Below are 22,420 nucleotides of genomic sequence, written 5' to 3'. Positions count from 1 at the left end.
CAAAGGATATGCAAAGGCAATTTACAGATGAGGAAGTCAAAGTGATCCACAGTCATATGAAAAATTGCTCTGAATCATTACTTATTAGAGAAATACAAATTAAAGCTTCTCTGAGGTACCACCTCACACCTCTCAGACTGGCCATTATGACCAGAAAGGACAATGACCAATGATGGAAGGGATGCGAGAAATATGGGACACTAATACATTGTTGGTGGAGCTTTGAACTCATCCAACCTTTTTGGAGAGAAATTTGGAACTACACCCAAAGGGCAACAAAAATGAGCATACCCTTTGACCTAGCAATACCACTACTGGGTCTATACCCTGAAGAGATGATGAAAAAAGGTAAAAACATCCCCTGAACAAAAATATTCATAGCAGCTCTGTTTGTGGTGGCAAAGAATTGGAAATTGAGCGACTGTCCATCAATTGGGGAATGGCTTAATAAACTGTGGTATATGTATGTGATGGAACACTATTGTTCTATTAGAAACCAGGAGGGATGGGAATTCAGGGAAGCCTGGAAGGATTTGCATGAACTGATGCTGAGCGAGATGAGGAGAACCAGAAGAACACTGTACACCCTAACAGCAACATGGGAGTAATGATCAACCTTAATGGATGTGCTCATTCCAACAGGGCAACAATCAGGAACAATTTCAGGATATCTGCAACAGAGAATTCCATTTGTATCCTGAGAAAGAATTGTGGAGTTTGAAAAAAAGACCAAAGACTATTAATTTTTAAAAAATGTTATCTTATTATGTAATTTTGCTGTATCTCATACTTTATGTTTCTTCCTTAAGGATATAATTTCTCTCATCACATTCAACTTAGATCAATGCATACCATGGAAATAATATAAAGACTGACAAACTGCATTCTGTGGGGGGGGGGGGGCGGGAAGGAAGCAAGATTAAGGGAAAAGTTGTAAAATTCAAATTAAATCTTTCAAAAATAAAAAAAAGTGAAGGTTATTTAATCTCTAGAGACATAGACATTTAAGTTATACAATCTTACCTGTGACCTGGTTTTTGAACAAGATTTATGGTCTGAGGAGGTAACTTAAAAAAAGAATTCCATGACCATTTCTGAGTATGGTTTTGGAAAAAAGGTACCATCAATGATTCATGAGGTACTGTCCTATTTCCATCAGTTGATGTTGACACCAGCTGATGCTGAAGAGAATATATGTCATTTAGACTGTCAGAGACCATCTTAAGTAAGTTAAAACAACCTAAAAGGGTATCCGAGAATAACTGATCTTCTTGTTGCTGAATGAACATCAATTTCAGTGTCTGTGATGTCAGTTTTACCAGATGTCCTACATCCTGTCTGTATCTCAGATCCCAGTACTGAACAGATAAACAATGATGAAAAAGTTGAAAGACACAATGTAGCCATGCATTATGCCTTGTAGTCTTATTTAAAAGAATGTTCTGTTTAGGAGAAGGACATTTTACAAACTGAAGAATGTAGAGAAAATGAGTGATACAAATTACTGTGTAATTTAACATTAATTTTTTGTGTTCCACATTTTTTGAAATTCCAATACTCCAGGCTGCAAGGAGATTTTTCTGAATAGAATGTAGTTCTGTTATGATATCATCTTTTTCCTTAAAATCATCCTTTGCATGAATGGTATCAAACATGGAAGCAAATTCTAGTCTTCCTCCATCAACTTCATCAAAAAAGGAATCACTTCTCTGATTCCAAAAAGGGAAAAAACTGCTGGAAAATTGTTTACTATTATTACTTTCTTCTATTTCATGATCCTGAAATGAGAAAAAAATATGAACAACAAATACCTCAGAGTAATGATGGTATAGAAATGATCAAGGTCCCCCAATTCTTTTTCCCTTTAAAAGCAAGTAACAGAGGCTGTTTCTCGACATAGTGTTGAAATCAATACACTTTTTTTTTACATTTATTTTATTTTATTTTTGCAAGGCAATAGGGTTAAGTGACTTGTCCAAGGTTACACAGCTAGGTAATTATTAAATGTCTGAGGTCACATTTGAACTCAGGTCCTCCTCACTGCAGGACCGATGCTCTATCTACTGTACCACCTAGCTGCCCCAACACAGACTATTATTGACAACAGTAAATAAAACATGATGTCAAGTACCTGCAAATCTGCCATTTTCTCAGTCAATTCCCCTATTTCTTCCTCTGGCTGTAAGAATTTGGGGATGGCAAACACAACCGAATTTTGATTTCCTTGGTGCTTTAACAGACTAGATCGAAGTGAATTCAATGATCGCAATCTCAGATTTTTTCCTTTGGACTATAAAAAGGAACAGTGCAAAACTTTACAAACTCACACTTTCATCATTTCTTCCATACTAGAAACATGCTGGTGTACAAAAACAAATGGCATTATTTATAATTTTAATTTTTAAATGTACAATACAATGTAAATGTTTTATATTATCTATAAAAGTCATACCTGTGATATCAGTCCTTGATGTATTTTCTCAAGCCTTTGTGTTGATTCAAGTAGAAATGATTTCATAAGTACAGATGGAGATAGATTATCAAAAAACCTAAGTACTGTAACCATATATCCATCAGACACAATTAGGTAGGGTAATCTTGAGTGTGTTTTTACAGAAAATCTCTGTCTCATCAGATCATTATCAGAGGCTGATGAATCAAGGGAATAACTTGAATCTTGAGGTATAAATTGCTGTGGTCTAGGTAACCAAAATTAAAAAAAAAAAAAAAAAGAATTAGAAGGGGTATATTTACAAGGAAATAACAAAATATTTCCATTTATATTGTTTTCCAAGAAAAAAAGTCCCCAACAAAGGGCATAAATAAAAAATAACAGTATAAAAAGATAAAGAAAAAATGAAAAGCAAAGATAATTTTTTTTCTTTTAGGAAAAATGCAAGAATATATTATGGGTTAAACAATTTATATTGTAAAATTGTATTATTATCATTTTATGTTTTCAGGAAATTATGGCATTTTCAATAGTTCTTTGATTCTTTTTTTTTTTTGCCCTAAGCGATAAATTTAAGAGAGAAGAGAAACCTAATTCACTTTTTAAGGCTTTGACAGTTGACATATCTTATTTTTATATGTCCCAGGGAACCCAGTATAACATCTTATACATAGGTACTCAAAAAATTCTTATTAAATTTGATGAAGTGGGGGCGGCTAGGTGGCGTAGTGGATAAAGCACCAGCCTTGGAGTCAGGAGTACCTGGGTTCAAATCCGGTCTCAGACACTTAATAATTACCTAGCTGTGTGGCCTTGGGCAAGCCACTTAACCCCATTTGCCTTCCAAAAAAAAAAAATTTGATGAAGTGAATTTAGAGATATTTGCATTCTGTAGATGGAAGGTAAAAAAATTAGAAATTAGTAATAAGGTGAGGAGTGTGGAAATGATGATAGAAAATTTTTTATCTGCTTCTGAGTGAAACTTAGAAGTTCTATAATTTAATAAAAATTAGTATATTACTTTTTAAAGTATCTAAAATGTATTAAAGTATCTTAAGGAAAAGCTTGGGGCAAAAAGTAAAGGAATGTGCAACTGAAAGGACAATATATAGTAAGATAATTCCTAGATCCCATCTACAGAAGTCCCTCTAATATTCAATTTTTTTAGGGTTTTTTTTTTCAAGGCAATGGGGTTAAGTGGCTTGCCCTAGGCCGCACAGCTAGGTAATTATTAAGTGTCTGAGGCCGGATGTGAATTCAGGTACTCCTGACTTCAGGGCCAATGCTCTATCTACTGCGCCACCTAGCCACCCCGATATTCATTTTTAACAGCAATTCTTTCTTTCAAGTTTTAGGGTTGAATTAGGGAGGAAAAGAAGAAGAAAGAAGGTGCTCTATAATGATATGCATTTCATTCAGTTCTCCATGCTAGAAATTTAACCTCAGTATACATAGAATATGGCAAAGACCAGTAACACCAACTTATTAAAAGACAGAAGTTCATTTAGAAAATTACACAAATTTAAATGACAGTAGAAACAGCTTCATTTATATGGAAAGTTACAATACAAGTATACTTTCTATCAGTTTAATGTCCTTTATTATAAATATCTTCTCATCTTGTAAATTTGCTAGATGGGTAAAAAACCCATTATATTTTGCTTTTAAAAACTATTCCAATATAATTATTTTAAGTGACAATACAAGTTGGGAATTATTGACTCCTTTATAAATTATAAATCATTTGAGACAAGTGAAAAAAACTCAGTGCACTACTCAAAAAGGTGCTCCATGCCTAATAAGTGTCATATAATAAACAAATTTCAAGTTATACATCTAAAATAGTGGTTAGATAAGTCACCAATTTTAGAAGTTCACTTTAAATTCTACATTAAAACTAATGAAGATATATTCATATCAGAAATAAATATATATTTTATATATTTCTACTTCAAAATTTTAGAATTAATCAACAAGAATTTCTTGCTGTTTTAAAAAACTAAAATTTCTGGGACAGATGATAAAGCTTTTTATTTTAAATTTTTTTAATTATATTTATTTTAAATTATTTATTTAAATTGATTTTGAATTATATATATTTAATTTGAATTTTAAATTTTTAAAAAATCGAACTTTTATCACAAGAAATATGTCAATATTAACTTCATATTTTTCTGATGCTATTAAGACATGTAAATAATATACTTACATGACCACAATGTCAATTTCTCATCAGGGTAAAGCCATAATAAGAAATAGGAGAGAACTATAAATAAGAAACAGATACTGAAATGACAGAGACACAAAAAAAAGATGTAATATGAAAGATGAAATTATAAAAAAACTATACAACAAGTAACACTGAAGAAAGATGTCATCACAAATTAAAACAACTAAAAATTATATCTCACTTTTGTGTTATTATACTATCTCACCTATATGTTATTAGTGGATGAAGAGGAATAAATTCTGCTGGTCCAAATTCTATAGAGCAACCAAATGTGATCAAAGTTAGCAATTCACCCAAACAAGTCAACAGAACCAAAGAACCACGTTTTAATACACAGGCCAGAAAAAGGCTATCATGAGTCCAGCTGATATCTCCCACCCAGTAGGATCTAGAAAAAGAAAAGTTCAACACATTTACAAAACTCTTCAACAACAAAGTGCAATTGCACTTTCAAAAATCTAGGGTTTTCCCAAATACTATCTTCTGAATTCCAATGGGGTTGGAATGGTGAACAGCAAAGATGGTAAGCTATAACTACAATACTGATTCTATGTATTTTTATTTGCTGGGGAGTATTTTATTTGTGTTCTCAAAAAATCTCTCATATGTACAATCTACCAAACACATTCAATTGGATTAAAAGATCTGCTTTCAAAACATAAATGCCCACCAGAAATATAAGTCTACTGATGATTCAAACATTATTGCCAATTGCTCAAGTCAGATTAGTAGCCTCCAAACTACAGGGTAGGTAGGAAATCACTAATCATTTTAGATGTATTTTCAGTAGCTCTCCAAAACAGTTAACACTGGCATGACATCCCCTAAATGGAGATTCCATTCCTATTGGAAAAATCTCATACTAACTAGTTAGTACAATCCCTCTTTCTCTGATTCATTTACGGATAGCATTCTCAAACTGTTCCCATTCCCAGAGGAGTAATCCCATCACTAAAGGCTAGGGACCCCCAAATCACACAATACTTTGCGGAGAACACTAGCATTTAGGAAATGAAATTTTGATTATGGAAGAAAGAAATAAAAGTTATCCTAAAAGAGGAGGACAAATTTGGCAGGAACAGAAATGACAAGAGATTATCAGTTTTTATGTTCACATTTAAACAAGATTAAAAAACTGCAATCTCAGCCACCCCCAGTCTTCATATTAATCCTTTTCTGCTTGTCTACTTTATCTTACTTTTCTTGTCATCATTCAACCCCTCCTCTCCTCAGGAAAGAAGGAAAAAAGAAAGATGAAAAAATTTTATATATAACTCCCCTCCTCTAAGGCCTCCCTCTCCTGGGGGATAATGACTGATTCATACTTTACTATCCAGAACTTCGATAATCTATCTCACACAAAAGACTAATAGATATAAAGCAAACCCTTGAAATCTGTAAAATTCCAAGATTTCTAAAAAATGTTCTATAATAATGTCTTTATAAGTAAAATTATTTTGGCATTTAAAAAAAAAAGATCTTACCTAATGAGTCTGGATGGAACCACTGGATTCTTATTGCTACAACCTTTAAGACTACCACAGAGAGTAACAAAATTCAGTATGTTTACAAATAGTATTTGTGTGGCCTAGAAACAAACAAAAAAAGAAATAAACTGTGGATTATTTTGTAACCTGTAGAGTCTTTACTAATGAATTGTTATTTTAGAACAAAGTATTAAAAATAATACTTATGCTACACTAGATTCAACTCTACCAATCCTATACATATTATATCCTACAGGACTTAGAAGAAACCTCCTTTCATGTAATAGAAACAAAGAAGTATAGAAATTGGGCAGATAGTTATAGGAGGACATGGAGAAGCAAAATTTTAGTATAAGGTCAGATTATTATCATTCATAAAACTGGTCATAGTTTTTGAAATTCTATTACTTAAAATTCCACATAGAAATAATACCAAGTATATGCTTTCGAGAATTAAATGAAATGATAATAAATTTATGTGGGAATAAAAGTTTAAAAAATCTCAATAATAAAGGTCTGAGGGAGACACCAGATGTCAATGTCAGCAAATGTACCAAGTAATAGGTTTTTGGTGACCCAGTAAAGAGAAATTTCATTAGAGGGGTATGGGTATACCAGCTGGCAAGGGATTGAGGTATATGTAGACAAGAGGGAAGTAAAGATAAAATTGAAAACATTCCCTAAAAGTTTAGAAATGAAGAAGAGAAAGATGAAGCATTAAATTTAGGGAAGGGTAGAGTCAAGTGAAATCTTTTTTTTTTGGTAAAGGGAATTTGAATTCCCACCAGAAATCTAAGTCTACCGAGGATTCAAACATTACTGCCACTGAAGTCAGGATTATTTAAGTTCACATCCACTATCAGACATTTACTAGCTATGTGACCCTGGGCAAGTCATTTAACACTTTTTTTCTTCATTTCCTTATCTGTAAAATGGGAGAATGAAAAGACACACTACTCAAGCATCTTACCAAAAAAATACCATGGACAAACATTCATGAGTTAGTAAGGAGAGAAAGAAATGGAATAACTCAAGGAACAAGGTTCTGAAGAAGTCAGGAAGAGGAGATTAAGAGAACAAAGGAAAGAGTGAAACTTATCAGTCAGAAAGCATTTACCAAATATCCACAAAGTACCAGGCACTCTGTAAGGGTCCCTACACTCAAGAATCTCACAGTCAAATGGAAGAGGCAACCATGGACAAACGAGATATAGAGAGGATAAATAGGAACCATCGCAGGAGGAAAGTGCTAAGATTGAGGAAATGAAAGGCTTCCTGCAGAAGATGGATGCTAACTGAGGCATGAGAGAGGCCAAGAAAACAAGCCAGGAAGAAGCAATGAGGAAGGAGAGATGTCCAGACAAGGGGAACAGACAAGGAAAACACAGGAATCAGCTGTGCCTAGATGTGAGAGAAGTGAGATAGAACTGAACAGGCTGGAAGGGCCCACAATAGCAAAGGCTTTAAAAGACCAATAGAGGGGAGGCTAGGTGGCACAGTGGATAAAGCACTGGCCCCTGGAGTCAGGAGTACCTGGGTTCAAATCCGGTCTCAGACACTTAATAATTACCTAGCTGTGTGGCCTTGGGCAAGTCATTTAACCCCATTGCCTTGAAAAAAAACCAATAGGAATGCTGTACTTGATTCTAAAGGTAACACTGGGGAGCCACTGGAAGTTACTGTATGGAAGAGACAGGGTCAGATCCAGGCTTTCAGAAGTTCAGCTGAGGGGCGACTAGGTGGCACAGTGGATAGAGCACTGGCCCTGGAGTCAGGGGTACCTGGGTTCAAATCCGGTCTCAGACACCTAATAATTACCTAGCTGTGTGGCCTTGGGCAAGCCACTTAACCCCATTTGCCTTGAAAAAAACTAAAAAAAAAAAAAATTAAATAAAATAAAAAAGAAGTTCAGCTGTATGGCCAAGGAGAGCATGGAGACTTGCAGCAGGCAGACCCAACAAAGGGCTACTTCACCAGGCCAGAGGTGAAGGACCTACACCAGAAGGGGAACAGTGTCTGAGGTTCAGGAGCCTTTATTTTAATTTTTTATTTTTGGGGTGGCTAGGTGGAGCAGTGGATAGAGCATTGGCCCTGGAGTCAGGAAGACCTGAGTTCCAATACAGGCTGAGACACTTAATAATTACCTAGCTCTGTGGCCTTGGGCTAGTCACTTAACCCCATTGGCTTGCAAAAACCAGGAAAGGAAGGGAGAGAGAAAAATGTAAAACATAAAACCCTGCCAAGAAAAAAAATGACTGTTTCACCTGGGTTCAAATCCGACCTCAGACACTTAATAATTACCTAGCTGTGTGGCCTTGGGCAAGCCACTTAACCCCGTTTGCCTTGCAAAAACCTTAAAAAAAAAAAAAAAAGGCTGTTTAAAACTACTGATGCGGGTGGTGGTGGTGGTGGTAGATGGGGGCATGAGAAGAGGCAGAGCAGAAGAGGGGCTGCCTGGCTGCATTGGCTTCCCCCACCCCCGTGGGACCTCTAACACTACAACCTCTGCTTAGGGGCAGTGACCACCAGGTTTGACTCAGTTTGTAGGGAGCTGCTACATAACCATGGCCCGCCCCCAATGTGGCAGCTGAATTTGCCCCAGCCTTGCAAGAGGAGCTTTGTAGTTCTAGGACTTTTCGAATTCCTTGATCTGGGTCAGAACTAGAAGGTTCACCTGTGGAATGCTCTGCCTGCTTGGGTCTTTAGGTGGCAACAATGGATAGAGAAAGATGGACCTGGATTTAAGACAACATTCATGCTGAGTTCCAATTTGACCTCAGATTCTTACTTAGCTCAGTGACCCATGGCAAGTTTTTAAAACCCTGTTGGACCCACTTTCCTTATCTGTAAAGAGAGGGAGAAAGACAGGCAGGAATAACAGAAATCTTCGCCCCTGTTCCCTTCTTACTGCGGGCCATTTCCCCACCAATCTCGGGGTGGTAGTCAGTTCGCTTCCCTCTCAGATGACAGATTTTCCTTTGAGAAATGCCTGTCGTCACCCACAACAAGACCCTTTCTCAAGGGGAAAAAAAAACTACTGATGCATACAGTTGTAAAAAATAAATATTTAAATATTTTTAAAAGATATAAATAAAAAAATGAAATGCTTGCTGACTGATACATTACTAGGTTTTTAGAAGTCCTTTTGACCTTCAACCTAGATCGTGATAAAGTTTTGTTTTGGGGGGGTTTTTTTAGGTTTTAGGTTTTTGCAAGGCAAACGGGGTTAAGTGGCTTGCCCAAGGCCACACAGCTAGGTGATTATTAAGTGTCTCAGACCAGATTTGAACCCAGGTACTCCTGACTCCAAGGCCAGTGCTTTATCCACTACACCACCTAGCCTCCACTGTGATAAAGTTTTAAAACAGAGTTCCTTAACTTTTTTGTGTCACAGAACCTTTGGCCATCTGGCAAAGTCTATTGCACCCTTTTCAGAATGTTTATAAATGCATAGAAGAAAAGGAAAATACAGAGAATTATAAAGGAAATCAATTATACTTATATCTAAAATTTTTTTAAAAACAAACTCTAAGACTCTATGTTAAGAAACCTTGTTTTAAAGTTACCTGGATCCCTGAGGTTGACCATGAGTTCAATCACAGACTTAAATACAATGTAAAGTACAATTAAAAAGAACCCAGGCTCTTGAGTCAAGGACCTGAATCCTATCTTTGATACTTACTATCTGCATTGACCTTGAGAAAGTCACCATAACTCTTGGCATTTCTGTTTCCTCAGTTAAAAAATAAGGCATTCCAGTTCTGAATCTGATTCTACACAATTAGTGCAGACCTTCAGGTCTTCCCACTCACTCAATGATCCACTCTAACCCAACTCCCAATTAAGGTATCCCTAGGTAAACAGGACTATATGAGAGGGTTTGGGATCTGCTTCTGAAAGGGACTATAGGGCCACTACCTGAGGGCTATGAAATCTGAGTCCCTTGCTAATAGACAAAGAGTCATAAGAAGCTTGAAGGAGTCCAATTATTGTTCAATCCTTCAATCATGTCTGACGCTACATGATCTCATGAACGTTTGTCCATGGTGTTTTTTTGGTAAGATGCTAGTGTAATGTGCCTTTTCATTCTCCCATTTTACAGAAAAGGAAATGAAGAAAAAAGGTGTACTTGCCCAGGGTCACATAGCTAGTAAATGTCTGATACTGGATGTGATCTCAAATAATCCTGACTTCAGGCCCAGTGCTCTACCTACTGCACCATCTAATTACCCCATGCTAGACCATACCTTTGGATACAATTAACCAAGCAGTTGCTAGAATACTGAAAATACTATTTATTCTAGAGACTTGGTATTAAGGCAATACTAGCCAGAGAATAAAAATTGTATTCAAGGAAAATTCTAAGATAATTCCAAGTTAGTCTTTTTTACAGATTTCACTCTGCTATAGAGATTAGTTCTGCTGACCTTTGGATCTTTTTGATTAAGAGTTACTGCCAAGGTAAGGCCATTCCCAGAAAATTCTATAATCAGGGCTCCTCTTGATTTTACTGATTCACATTTAGGAATCAAGGTACACAGAAAACATTCTTGATGTGCCCAATGGACCCGATATGACAATGAACTGTGAAAAAAAAATGGAATCATAATAAATTCATCATATACTAATTTTTAAAAGTAATTAAAATCTAATAGCTAAACTATCATATGCATATATATGTAATATATATGTATATTGATTTCTGTCTTTGAAGACCATCTTCAAGATACATCAAAATTTCACCAGAGGCAGAACGGAACAGCCATCAGTTAAATAAGAGCAACCTAAGTGTTTTAGTAATAGTTCAAACTATTCTGGTCTTACAAGTCTAGATTTTCTGATATTCAGGGGATGAGAGAATGGCAATCAAATACTAATTCTGCTATTTAACAGGATATATTACCTTGGAGAAAATCATTTCACTCATCTCCGTAGCAGTTCCACCATTTGTAAAATAGTAATATTTGCTCTATTTATACTACAAGGCTGTTATAAAACAAAATGTTTGATAAAACTTAAAAGTGCAAGTGATATAATATTGTTCGACTATATCTATACCATGGTTAACCATTATCTTGATAGGAAATTTTAAAACATAAAAATTCATGTGTACAAATAGGTCATATTTCTTTTTAGTTTTCATTTTATTTCTTAACTTTTTCCAAATTAACATAAATCTTAATTCTTAACATATATCAGATTTCCACCATGCCTTGATTAGTAATTCAAGGGTTCAAAATTTTTAAACATCAATCTCAAGGAATAAAGCAATACTCTTTTTTTTTTAATTTTGTCTTTTATTTTCCTGGAAAATACAGGAAAGAATTCATGGACACTTATCTACTTATCTATTTCACTTTTCAATTATTATTGGGTATTTGTGCTAAAAAACTTAAACAGAGGGTACAAAAATGGGGTTCATGTTTTGTTTATTTTTAAAAGAAAATTATTCTCACCTAATAGGCTGAGATACATTTTCATGCCACTGAAGTGCCAAAAATGTTAAAATCAAACATTCCCCAGAATAAAAGGTAAATGAACATAAGCAGCAATCACCAAGCAACTATGGAGAAAAAACAGATTTTAATTTAGAACGATGTTAAATAAATTAATATTATTATTGTAAAATAATAAGGTGATAATAAATCTAAAGTAAAACTAAAACACATCTCACATCCAATCTGGAAATATAGGATGAACTTTTAAAAAACATATTCTTTGACTCAATGATCCTATTGTTAAAATACATTCTAAGAATGTTATAAAAGAAAAGACTACGAAAATATTTATAGTTCCATTCCTTGTAATAGCAAAAACCTAGAAACAACTCATTGTCCAACAGTAAAAGAAAGACATACCACAGTCAGATCAGTTAAAGAAATGAAAAACTATAATGTAATTAAGAATGATATGGGGGGCAAATAGTAGCAAACAGGGATGGCTAGGTGGCACAGTGGATAGAGGACTGGCCCTGGAGTCAGGAGGACCTGAGTTCAAATCTGGCCTCAGACACTTAATAATTACCTAATTGTGTGGCTTTGGGCAAGCCGCCTAATCCCATTTGCCTTGCAAAAAAAAAAAAAACCTTAAAAAAAAGAATGATATGTATGATTTTTACAAATAAATATGGTAAGACTTTTAAAATAATGTAAAGTAACAGAATGAGGACAAGTGGATCCATGGGTATGGAATATTTCATAAAATGTTAGCCCTTTTTGCAATCTCAATTAGTTTTGTACAATTTTTTTCTTTATTTTTTAATTTCTTTTTCAATTTTTTTACTCTAGCAAGGAGGTATATTGGGAAAATATTTTAAAATGCATAAAACATATTTTTAAAGCATCACAACATACTAATTATAAGAAAACCAGAGCTAAGGGAACATTAGAATTCAAGCAACACAATTAAAAAATATAACATTCCTGCAAATTAAGGAGATGCCCCATCAACTGGGGATTAACTGAACAAATTATGAATGTTATGGAGGACTAGTGTTCTATAAGAAACCATGAGGGGCAGTTAGGTAGCACGGTGGATATATCAAGCACCAGCCCTGGAGTTAGGAGGACCTCAGTTCAAATATGAATTCTGACATTTAATAATTATCTAGTTGTGCTCGCTTTGGCAGCACATATACTAAAATTGGAATGATACAGAGAAGATTAGCATGGCCCCTGAGCAAGGATGACACGCAAATTCGTGAAGCGTTCCATATTTTTAATAGAGTGGTGGACCAGTGGAATAGACTAGGTGTAAAAGCAGGAGAGGATTATAGTAATCTGCTGTTTGATAAACCCAAAGAGTCTGGCCATTGGGATAAAAACTCCCTCTTTGTTGAAAATTTCTGGGATAAGTGGAAGTTAGTATGGAAGAAACTTAGATTAGACCAACACCTAACACCCTTTACCAAGGTAAGATCCAAATGGTTACAGGACTTAGACATAAAAAACAATACTATAAGCAAATTAGAAGATCAAGGACTACTCTGCCTGTCAGATCTATGGAAAGGGGAGCAGTTTATGACTAAGGAAGAGTTGGAGAACATCACAAAAAACCAACTAAATGATTTCAATTGTATTAAATTAAAAAGCTTTTGCAAAGCTTTTTATGTAAACAAGATGTAACCAGGATCAAAAGAAATGTAGCAAATTGGGAAACAATCTTTACAACTAATGATTCTGACAAAAGGACTCATTTCTAAAATATACAGAGAACTGAGTCATATTTTTAAAACAAAAAGCCATTCCCCAATTGACAAATGGTCAAAGGATATGCAAAGGCAATTTACAGATGAGTAGATCAAAGCAATACATAGCCATATGAAAAAATGCTCTAAATCATTAATTATTAGAGAAATGCAAATTAAAGCTTCTCAGAGGTACCACCTCACACCTCTCAGATTGGCCAATATGACCAGGAAGGATAATGATCATTGTTGGAAGGGATGTGGGCAATCTGGGACACTATTACACTGTTGGTGGAGCTGTGAACTCATCCAACCCTTCTGCAGAGCTATTTGGAACTATACCCAAAGGGAAACAAAAATGTGCATACCTTTTGACCCAGCAATACCACTACTGGGTCCATATCCTGAAAAGATGATGAAAAAAGGTAAAAACACTTGTACAAAAATATTTATAGCAGCCCTGTTTGTGGTGGCAAAGAATTGGAAATCCAGTAAATGTCCTTCAATTGGGGAATGGCTTAGCAAACTGTGGTATATGTATGTCATGGAACACTATTGTTCTATTAGAAACCAGGAGGGACAGGATTTCAGGGAAACCTGGAGGGATTTGCATGAACTGATGCTGAGTGAGATGAGCAGAACCAGAAAAACACTGTACACCCTAACAGCAACATGGGAGTGACGATCAACCTTAAAGGACTTGCTCATTCCATCAGTGCAACAATCGGGAGCAATTTTGAGCTGTCTGCAAAGGAGAGTGCCATCTGTATCCAGATAAGGAGCTGTGGAGTGTGAACAAAGTGCAAGGACTATTCCCTTTAATTTAGAAAAAAACAAATACCTTATTGTCTGATCTTGTTACCTCTTAGACTTCTCTTCTTTAAGGATATGATTTCTCTCTCATCACACCCAATTTGGATCAAGGTACAACATGGAAACAAAGTAAAGACTGACAGAGTGCTTTTCCTTGGGGGGGTGGGGGGAGGGAAGCAAGATTGGGGGGAAAATTGTAAAACTCAAATAATATCTTTAATAAAAATAAATTTAAAAAATAGATAATTATCTAGTTGTGTAACCTTGGGCAAACCACTTAAACCTATTGACAATGGGAAAAAAAAGAAACCATGAATGATCAGACTTTAGAGAAGCAGGGAAAGAATTATACAAACTGATGTTGAGCAAAGAGAACATTGTACACAATAACAACATTGTGAGTTGATCAGCTAGGATGGATGCAGCTTCTCTCAGCAGTTCAGAGACCTAGCACAACCCTGAGCGACTTGCTATGTACAACACCATCCACATTCAGAGGAAAAGACAAAACAAAACAAAAAGAAAATCACAGAATCTGAATTGATACTATGTTCACTTTTTTAAAACTTCTCTTGTTTTTTCTTTCTATACTATTACTTTCTTTCTTTTCCCCCTAGTCCTAATTCCTCATATATAAAGTAACTGTTAACATGTTAAACACACCTTTTTTTTTAGGTTTTTGCAAGGCAATGGGGTTAAGTGACTTGCCCAAGGCCACACGGCTAGGTAATTATTAAGTGTCTGAGGGCAGATTTTAATTTAGGTACTCCTGACTCCAGGGCCGGTGCTCCATCCACTACGCCACCTGGCCAGCCCCATATACAAATTTTATCAGGTGATTTGCCAAGTGGGGGGGGGTGGGTGGGAAGGAAAAGTTGTAGAAAAATGTGTATTTTTAAATACGCGAATGGATGAAGGCTGAAAAACTTTCTTGACATGCAAATAGAAAAATAAAATTTTGGGGGCGGCTAGGTGGCGCAGTGGATAAAGCACTGGCCCTGGAGTCACGAGTACCTGGGTTCAAATCCGGTCTCAGACACTTAATAATTATCTAGCCGTGTGGCCTTGGGCAAGCCACTTAACCCCATTGCCTTGCAAAAAAAAAAAAGAAAAAAGAAAATTTTTAAAAATATAGGTTAAAAAAAAATAACATGACAAATTAAATGTGACAGAGTGGGAATTTGATTTATGTTAAGACTGTAGGAAAACATAATTTGGAAAAAGTTAAAAAACAAATGGGAAGTTAAAAAGAAATGTGACCAAATTAAGATTTGTAGTTTTAATTCCACTAATTCCATATTATTGATATGTTAATGAAAGTAATATCAGGAAAAAACCTATTACAAGTCTAAACCATATTCTTTTCAATATTTAAAGAAGTATGGGAGGGGCGGAGCCAAGATGGCAACAAGACAAGAGAGGATCCTCTCTTAGGCGCTTTCTCATAAAACTTATAAACTAAGGACTCTTAACTAAATTTTTGAGAAACAGAACCCACAGAGGGACCCAGTGAGGCAATTCTCCTACTCAAGGTAACCTGGAAAAGAGCAGAAAGGCTCTGCTCCCTCCCAGAGGCAGTCCTAGGGTGCTGGGAGCCGTGGCTCACAGCAGCAGGGGCAGTTTCCTGGGCTACTTCCCAGGGAGCACCGGGCACAAATTGGGGGAACAGCAGAGGGACCTCTGCCAGAGCGAGCATGTGAAGCCCATTCCTCAGGGCAAACAGGGAGCAGCATGACCACGAAGCCCAGATCCAGGAAACAAAAGCAGGGGGAGGCACAGCTGGTAAGCAGGAGCCCCCAGGGCATGAGCCCATTGAGCTGAGGGAGGGGAGTGAAGAGAGACTGCAGAGCTCTGTCCTCTGCCCCTGGAACAGGACTCTGGGGCTCTGACCACATTCAAATCCTGATCACAGTCTAGGCCCCCCCATAGAACAACAGGGCCCCCCCACCTCAGCCCCGTGGCAGAGCAGGGTGCTTATGTTCATTCACAGACCAGGAGGGAGAACAGAGCCTCACACACTGAGACCCTTGTGGGAGTGCCCCAAAAACTCAGGAAGCACCCCAAAAAACAGACTCAGACTGGGAAAATGAACAAGCAGAGAAACAAGAGGAATATCATTCAGACATATTTTGCCTGTGAGCCCAAGAAGGATCAAAACACTCAGTCTGAAGATGAGGAAGCACAAGCTCCTGCATCTAAAGACTCCAAAAAAACCAGAAATTGGGCTCAGGTTATGACAGCTCAAAAAAGACTTTGAAAATCAAATGAGGAAGATAGAAAAAAGAAAACTGGGAAAAGAAATGAGAGAGATGCAGGAAAAACATGAAAATGAAGTCAGCAGCTTAGTCAAGGAAAACCAAAAAAATGCTGAAGAAAATAGCATGCTAAAACCCAGCTTAGGTCAAATGGATAAAACAGTTCAAAAAGTGATTGAGGAGAAGAATGCTTTAAAAAGCAAAATTGGCTAGATGGAAAAAGAAATAAGAAAGTTCTATGAGGAAAACAAATCCTTCAGACAACGAATAGAACTCAGGAAAATTGATGAATTTACGAGAAATCAGGACTCAATATTTCAAAACTAAAAGAATGAAAAATTAGAAGAAAATGTGAAACATCTCACTGAAAAAACAACTGATGTGGAAAACAGATTTAGGAAAGATAATTTAAAAATTATTAGAATACCTGAAAGTCATGATCAGGAAAAGAGCCTTGACATCATTTTCAAAGAATTACTACAGGAAAATTGCCCTGATATCCTAGAAGCAGAGGGCAAAATAGAAATGGAGAGAATCCAGCGATCCCCCCCGAGAAAGAGATCCCAAAAAACCAACCCCTAGGAATATTATAGCCAAGTTCCAGAACTCCCAAGTCAAAGAGAAAATATTACAAGCAGCCAGGAGGACACAGTTCAAATACCGTGGAGCTGCAGTCAGGATCTCACAGGACTTAGCAGCAACTACATTGGAAGCTTGTGGGGCTTGGAATATAATAAACCGGAAGGCAAAAGAGCTTAGCATGCAGCCAAGAATGAACTACCCAGCAAGGCTGAATGTCCTCTTCCAGGGAAAAAGATGGACTTTCAATGAACCAGGGGAATTTCAAATGTTCCTGTTGGAATGGCCAGAGCTGAACAGAAGGTTTGATCTTCAAACACAGGACTCAGGTGAAGCATAGAGATTGGAAGAGAAGGGGAAAATATGAGGGATTTAATGAAGATGAACTGCACATATTCCTGCACAGAAAAAATGACACTGACAATATTCATATGAACCTTCTCAGTTAATAGAGCAGGTAGAAGGAGCTTTTATAGATGAAGCACAGGAGAACAGTGAATTGGAAGATAAAATATGGTGTAAAACTGGAGTCAATAGAAAAAAGGGAAATGTAATGGGAGAAAGAAAAAGGAGAGGGGGAATAGGCCAAGATATTTCATATAATAAGATTTTTCTTTATTACAATGAGCTATTGCAATGATATGGAAGGGGGGAAGGCAAGGGGGAATGAGGGAACCTTTGCTCTCATCAGAGGTGGTTAGGAGAGAAAACAGCATATATACTCAATGGGGTATAGGCATCTGGAGTAAGGGGGGGGGGGACAGAGGGAAGGGGGGGGGATGTGAATGAAGGAGGAGAGGATGGACCATGGGGGGACAGTGGTCAGATATAACACATTTTCTTTTACTTCTTGCAAGGGGCTGGGATTGGATGGCCTGTCCAGGGCCATAGGGCCAGGTGGATTCTGGGCCTAAGGGGTAGTATGGGGGCTCAGGGCTTCTTGGCCCCAGGACCAGGGATCTGTCTGCTGCACCACTCAGCAACCCTACAGCAGAGTCAGAGTGAAAGGAGAGAGAAAATATAGTACATGGTACTGGAGAAATAGGAAAGGAGGGAGTTGCGATCAGCAATGGCAATGGTGGAAAAATATGGAAGTAACTTTTGTGACAGACTTATCATAAAGAATGTGATCCACCCACGACAGAGTTGGTGGTGTTGGAACACAGAATGAAGCACATTTTTTTATTATTATTATTTGGGGGGGCAGGGCAAATGGGGCTGGGTGGCCTGCCTGGGGCCACATAGCAGGGTCATCATTGGGTCTCTGAGGCCAGATTCAAACTTGGGTGCTCCTGGCTCAAGGGCCAGTGCTCTGTCCGCCACCCAGCCTCCCCTACTTTTATTACTATTTTATTTCATTTTAGGTCTTTTTTTTTTCTTTTTTTGGTTTATGCAGGGCAGTGGGGTTGGGGTGGCTTGCATGTCACACGGCTGGGTGATTGTTGGTTGTACGGGGCTGGATATGGGCTTGGGTGCTCCTGGCTCCAGGGCTGGTGCCCCGTCCACTGCGCCATTGGACATACCTACAATTATTACTATTATTTTTTTTAATTTTAATTTTAATTTTTTTCCCTCCCCTTTACTTTATTGCTCAAGTGAGTCTATATTTGGGGGAAGGGGGTATTTTGTTTACTATTAAACAAGAATATTTTATTAATGTATAAAAAAACATTGTACAAAATGAAAATAAATATTAAATGAAAAAAGTATGGACAGGAAATTTTGAAAACGTTTCATATTACTAATGAGTTAATCTTATAATTACCATCCCAATACAGAGCTGAAATTCTATATACCTTGCTCTCACAATTAACTTTTTCCTTCAATTTACCTCATTTCTTATAAAAACAGCATCTACCACAGCTTCTTTATCTTCAGGAGAAGGCAATACAATTGATTTTTCAGGTTTGATTTGTGACCACTGACCCAATAGTGAAGAGTTTTTACAATATATAATATTCTCAGATTCCAAGCACTCCCACAGCAAGATGTATCCAGAAGGTGTGGTAAGTAGAACTCTTTTTCCATCTCCTGATATACAGATATACAGTCTCAGGCAACATTCTGGGGGAGGAAAGGGGGGAGGAAAAATTCTCGTTCACCATAAGGTCCAATTTCCCAGCTCTAAAATACATGGTTTTTTAATTCACCAATTTTTCTGCCCTTCTATTTATCAAATAGAAAATTTATAAAAGAAAAAATACACAAAACATTTACAAGGGAAGAAAATAATGTTAATAAGAATGGATTCATATTAGACACAAAAGTTTTAGATATGCCAGAGACAACTGTCACTAAAACAATGAAAAGAGATTTGAATTAGGATTCTTTAAGAGTACTTCCTACTTCCCCCCTTCTATTTTTCGGTAAATGCAAGCAAACAGATAATTATGAGATTCCTACCTAAGGCTGCTATTATCAGTGTTTTAGACTCTTCAGTTGCAGATATAGTTTTTAAGCAGTCTTGATCTTTGTTCCAAAGAAAAATTTCACCAGTATTAAGTACTCCAGCTAGCCAAACATCTGTTTCAAAAAAAAAAAAGTATTCCTTCTAAACTTGAAAATGCTCCAACATTCAATTCGATTATAAATTACTACAAATTGAAATCCATTTTTCTGTGGAATTTCATTAGTGGAGGGAACTCCCAATAAGCAAAATCAATCAATTTGCATTACTCTACAATTTATAGTATTAAAGGACTGTCTAGGAAACTGAGAAGTTAAGTGACTTTCTCAGAGTCACAGAGTCAGTAATTATCAGAGGCAGGGCTTAAAAACAGATCTTCCAGGCTCAAGACCAATTCTCTATTCATGCAACAATTACTTCCAAAAACAATTTAACTGAAGTTTTTAAAAATTATAAGCAATACTTAACCATTCCTAGAAGTTGTTAAGATGACAGTATTTTTCAGCAAAAACTGTAGACGAGGAATTTTCTTCTTTGTCTTTCCAGATGGCAAATTAATTTCATTTATATTCTTATCATCCAAAAGAAAAATAGCTTCCTTTTCCTATGGAAAAATAAACACTGGAGACATTAAAGTGCCAAACAAAATTATCTGTTCACTTAGATCTAACTATAGTAGCAATAATATAATAGTAGAAGGGACAAGAAAGATAGAAGCTGAAATCCAGTTTGAGAATTTCACATTTTAAATGGAAATCATGGACATGCATAGAAATTAGTGAAAGCCATCTAAGAAATTTCCACTGTTTCTAACTATCTTTGCTATATAACTAATCTCTGAATACTTTATTCAAACATCTTATCTGCTAGTTCATAATTGTAATAGTTACTTTTAAAAATTCACGCAGTTTGGGGTTTTGAATTGCAAAGGTTTTATACAGCTAAAATCTATGTACCATTTTAAGGTACGAACAGCACTTTACATATATTATCTCACTTGAGTCTCATAACAGTCCTGTGAAGTAGATACAAATATCATTACCACTTTGGAGATGAAGAAATTGATAAAAGGTAAAAGGATTTGACAAAGGTCATACAGTTTGTTAAGTGTCAAAGACAAGATTCTACCCTCATGCTTTCTGACTTCAATTATACTACTATGTCATATTCTTTTGAGTCATGGACCTTTTTGGCAACTTAATGAAGTCTACAAACTCCTTCTAAGAAAAATTCTACAAGTGAAGTGGTAAATTTAGAAGTTAGTAAAAATAAAGATGCAGTTGTTTTTTCTTAAACTGACATTGATCCTAATCCCCTGAAATCTGTTCATGGACATCTTGGGGATCTAAGAAGTTCAGTTTAAGAACTCATGAACTATACCATACTATGGATAACCATATTATATTAATGCTTTGCTGGAAAAGAAAATGGCAAATCATTTCAATATCTTAATGAATATAAAATCTCCAGTCAATCATATCAGATTTATTCAAATTGTGTAACTGTCATGAACTAGATCTTGTACAAAGTTCAAATGGAAAAGAAATTTCCTTTGGATGGACTCCTCTTTGTTGATTATAGTGGGTTGATTGCATAAGGGAAATTGCATAGTGAAATTCATAATTTTCAAAAGAGATCTAATAATTTATACAAATGTGACTCTCTGGATAAAGAATGCCTATAATCCTGACTATATGATGTCTAGGCTTTCAAATTAATATATTAGTTTGTCTATCTGGAACAAACAGTGCCAGTGATTTCATAATTAAATATAAAGAAAACTATCTGAATTACACCTGTGAAATTATGCATGCTTTTACTAATTTCAAGCTGCTCTCTGCAAAGAACTATCTTTTTAATATAAATGTCCTCCCATTAGTTCTGTACATCTGAGAATACCAGTCTCCAAGAAATCAATATTGCAATTGATTCAAAAAAAAGCAGTCAGTGGAAGGAATCTAACAATTCACAATGGTGATTGACCCACAACAACAGACATGAAGGAAATGAATGATCGGAAAAGTAAGTGACCTAGTCAGATGGCAAAAAAAGGAACAAGTGGCAGCTAGGTGGCACGGAAGACAGAGCACCATCCCTGGAGTCAGGAGAATCTGAGTTCAAATCCAGTCTCAGACACTTAATAATTATCTATATTATTCTATATATTATTCTATATATTCTATATTATATTACATATTATATATAATATATTCTATATTATTCTATATATTATTATTCTAATAATTATCTATATTATCTATAATAATTATCTAGTTGTATGACCTTGGGTAAGTCACTTATTCTCATTGCCTCATAAAACTTAAAAAAAAAAAGGAACGCAGGGAGACAACTCAAGTGTTCTACTGGAATTGACAAAATGTACAAAAAACAAAGGAAGCCTCCCAGGATGTTAGAAAGAACTTTTGTAGCAGATCTATGAAAGAACTTATACATGATCGATCCACACACTTGTAGGGAATACCCACACTGAGGAGACAAGGAAGGGTTGTGATCTGATATGGCTCGTATCCTTAATTTGTCCTACCTTTAGAAGATTCCCTTCTTCAGATTTACACCATCTTAGCTCTAAATAATACAAAAAAATTTGAACTAATAGCAAAACACATTTTTCTTTTCTTTTTTTTTTTTAAGGTTTTTGCAAGGCAAATGGGGTTAAGTGGCTTGCCCAAGGCCACACAGCTAGGTAACTATTAAGTGTCTGAGACCGGATTTGAACCCAGGTACTCCTGACTCCAGGGTCAGAGCTTTATCTACTGCACCACCTAGCCGTCCCAAAACACATTTTTCCATATAAAATTTTTTTGGAGAAATAATTTTCCTAAAATAAAAAAGATCTTTACACAATTTTTTAATATGACATGTATTTATGAAGTTTCCATGGAAGATTGAGAAAAACAATGTCTTTGGATGGCCTAAGAGGACCTAAGTTGAATTCTGTATGTCAGTTGTCATTTGTGTGACCTTAAGCAGGTTAATCACTTCTCTTCCTT

General features: G+C 36.1%; 1 protein-coding gene and 1 non-coding gene across 7 annotated transcripts in view; one reads left to right on the top strand and one right to left on the bottom strand.

The window, feature by feature from the left end:
• The window catches only part of CPLANE1 (ciliogenesis and planar polarity effector complex subunit 1), a 155,384-nt gene that overhangs the window by 128,796 nt on the left and 4,168 nt on the right, over positions 1 to 22,420 (bottom strand). For 5 of the 6 annotated variants that reach the window (XM_074202095.1, XM_074202099.1, XM_074202098.1 and 2 more), the window contains exons 3-12: positions 19,878 to 20,013; positions 19,406 to 19,525; positions 18,834 to 19,066; positions 11,626 to 11,732; positions 10,597 to 10,753; positions 6,167 to 6,270; positions 4,888 to 5,070; positions 2,453 to 2,699; positions 2,132 to 2,290; positions 1,024 to 1,778 (exon numbers count right to left, since the gene is read on the bottom strand). In XM_074202095.1, the coding sequence (XP_074058196.1) occupies positions 1,024 to 1,778; positions 2,132 to 2,290; positions 2,453 to 2,699; positions 4,888 to 5,070; positions 6,167 to 6,270; positions 10,597 to 10,753; positions 11,626 to 11,732; positions 18,834 to 19,066; positions 19,406 to 19,525; positions 19,878 to 20,013 (2,201 nt within the window). Of the gene's footprint in view, positions 1 to 1,023; positions 1,779 to 2,131; positions 2,291 to 2,452; positions 2,700 to 4,661; positions 4,754 to 4,887; positions 5,071 to 6,166; positions 6,271 to 10,596; positions 10,754 to 11,625; positions 11,733 to 18,833; positions 19,067 to 19,405; positions 19,526 to 19,877; positions 20,014 to 22,420 lie in introns of those variants that run through there. The other variant, XM_074202101.1, reaches the window with a different exon arrangement.
• LOC141503559 (U6 spliceosomal RNA) lies at positions 12,782 to 12,888 on the top strand. Its single transcript, XR_012472908.1, has one exon. It is a non-coding gene; the product is annotated as a U6 spliceosomal RNA (small nuclear RNA).

The sequence above is a fragment of the Macrotis lagotis genome, chromosome X, assembly GCF_037893015.1.
Source record: "Macrotis lagotis isolate mMagLag1 chromosome X, bilby.v1.9.chrom.fasta, whole genome shotgun sequence".
In the NCBI taxonomy this organism is placed as follows: Eukaryota; Metazoa; Chordata; class Mammalia; order Peramelemorphia; family Peramelidae; genus Macrotis; species Macrotis lagotis.
Note: the sequence above shows the minus strand (reverse complement) of the source record. Positions and strands in the feature narration are given on the sequence as shown.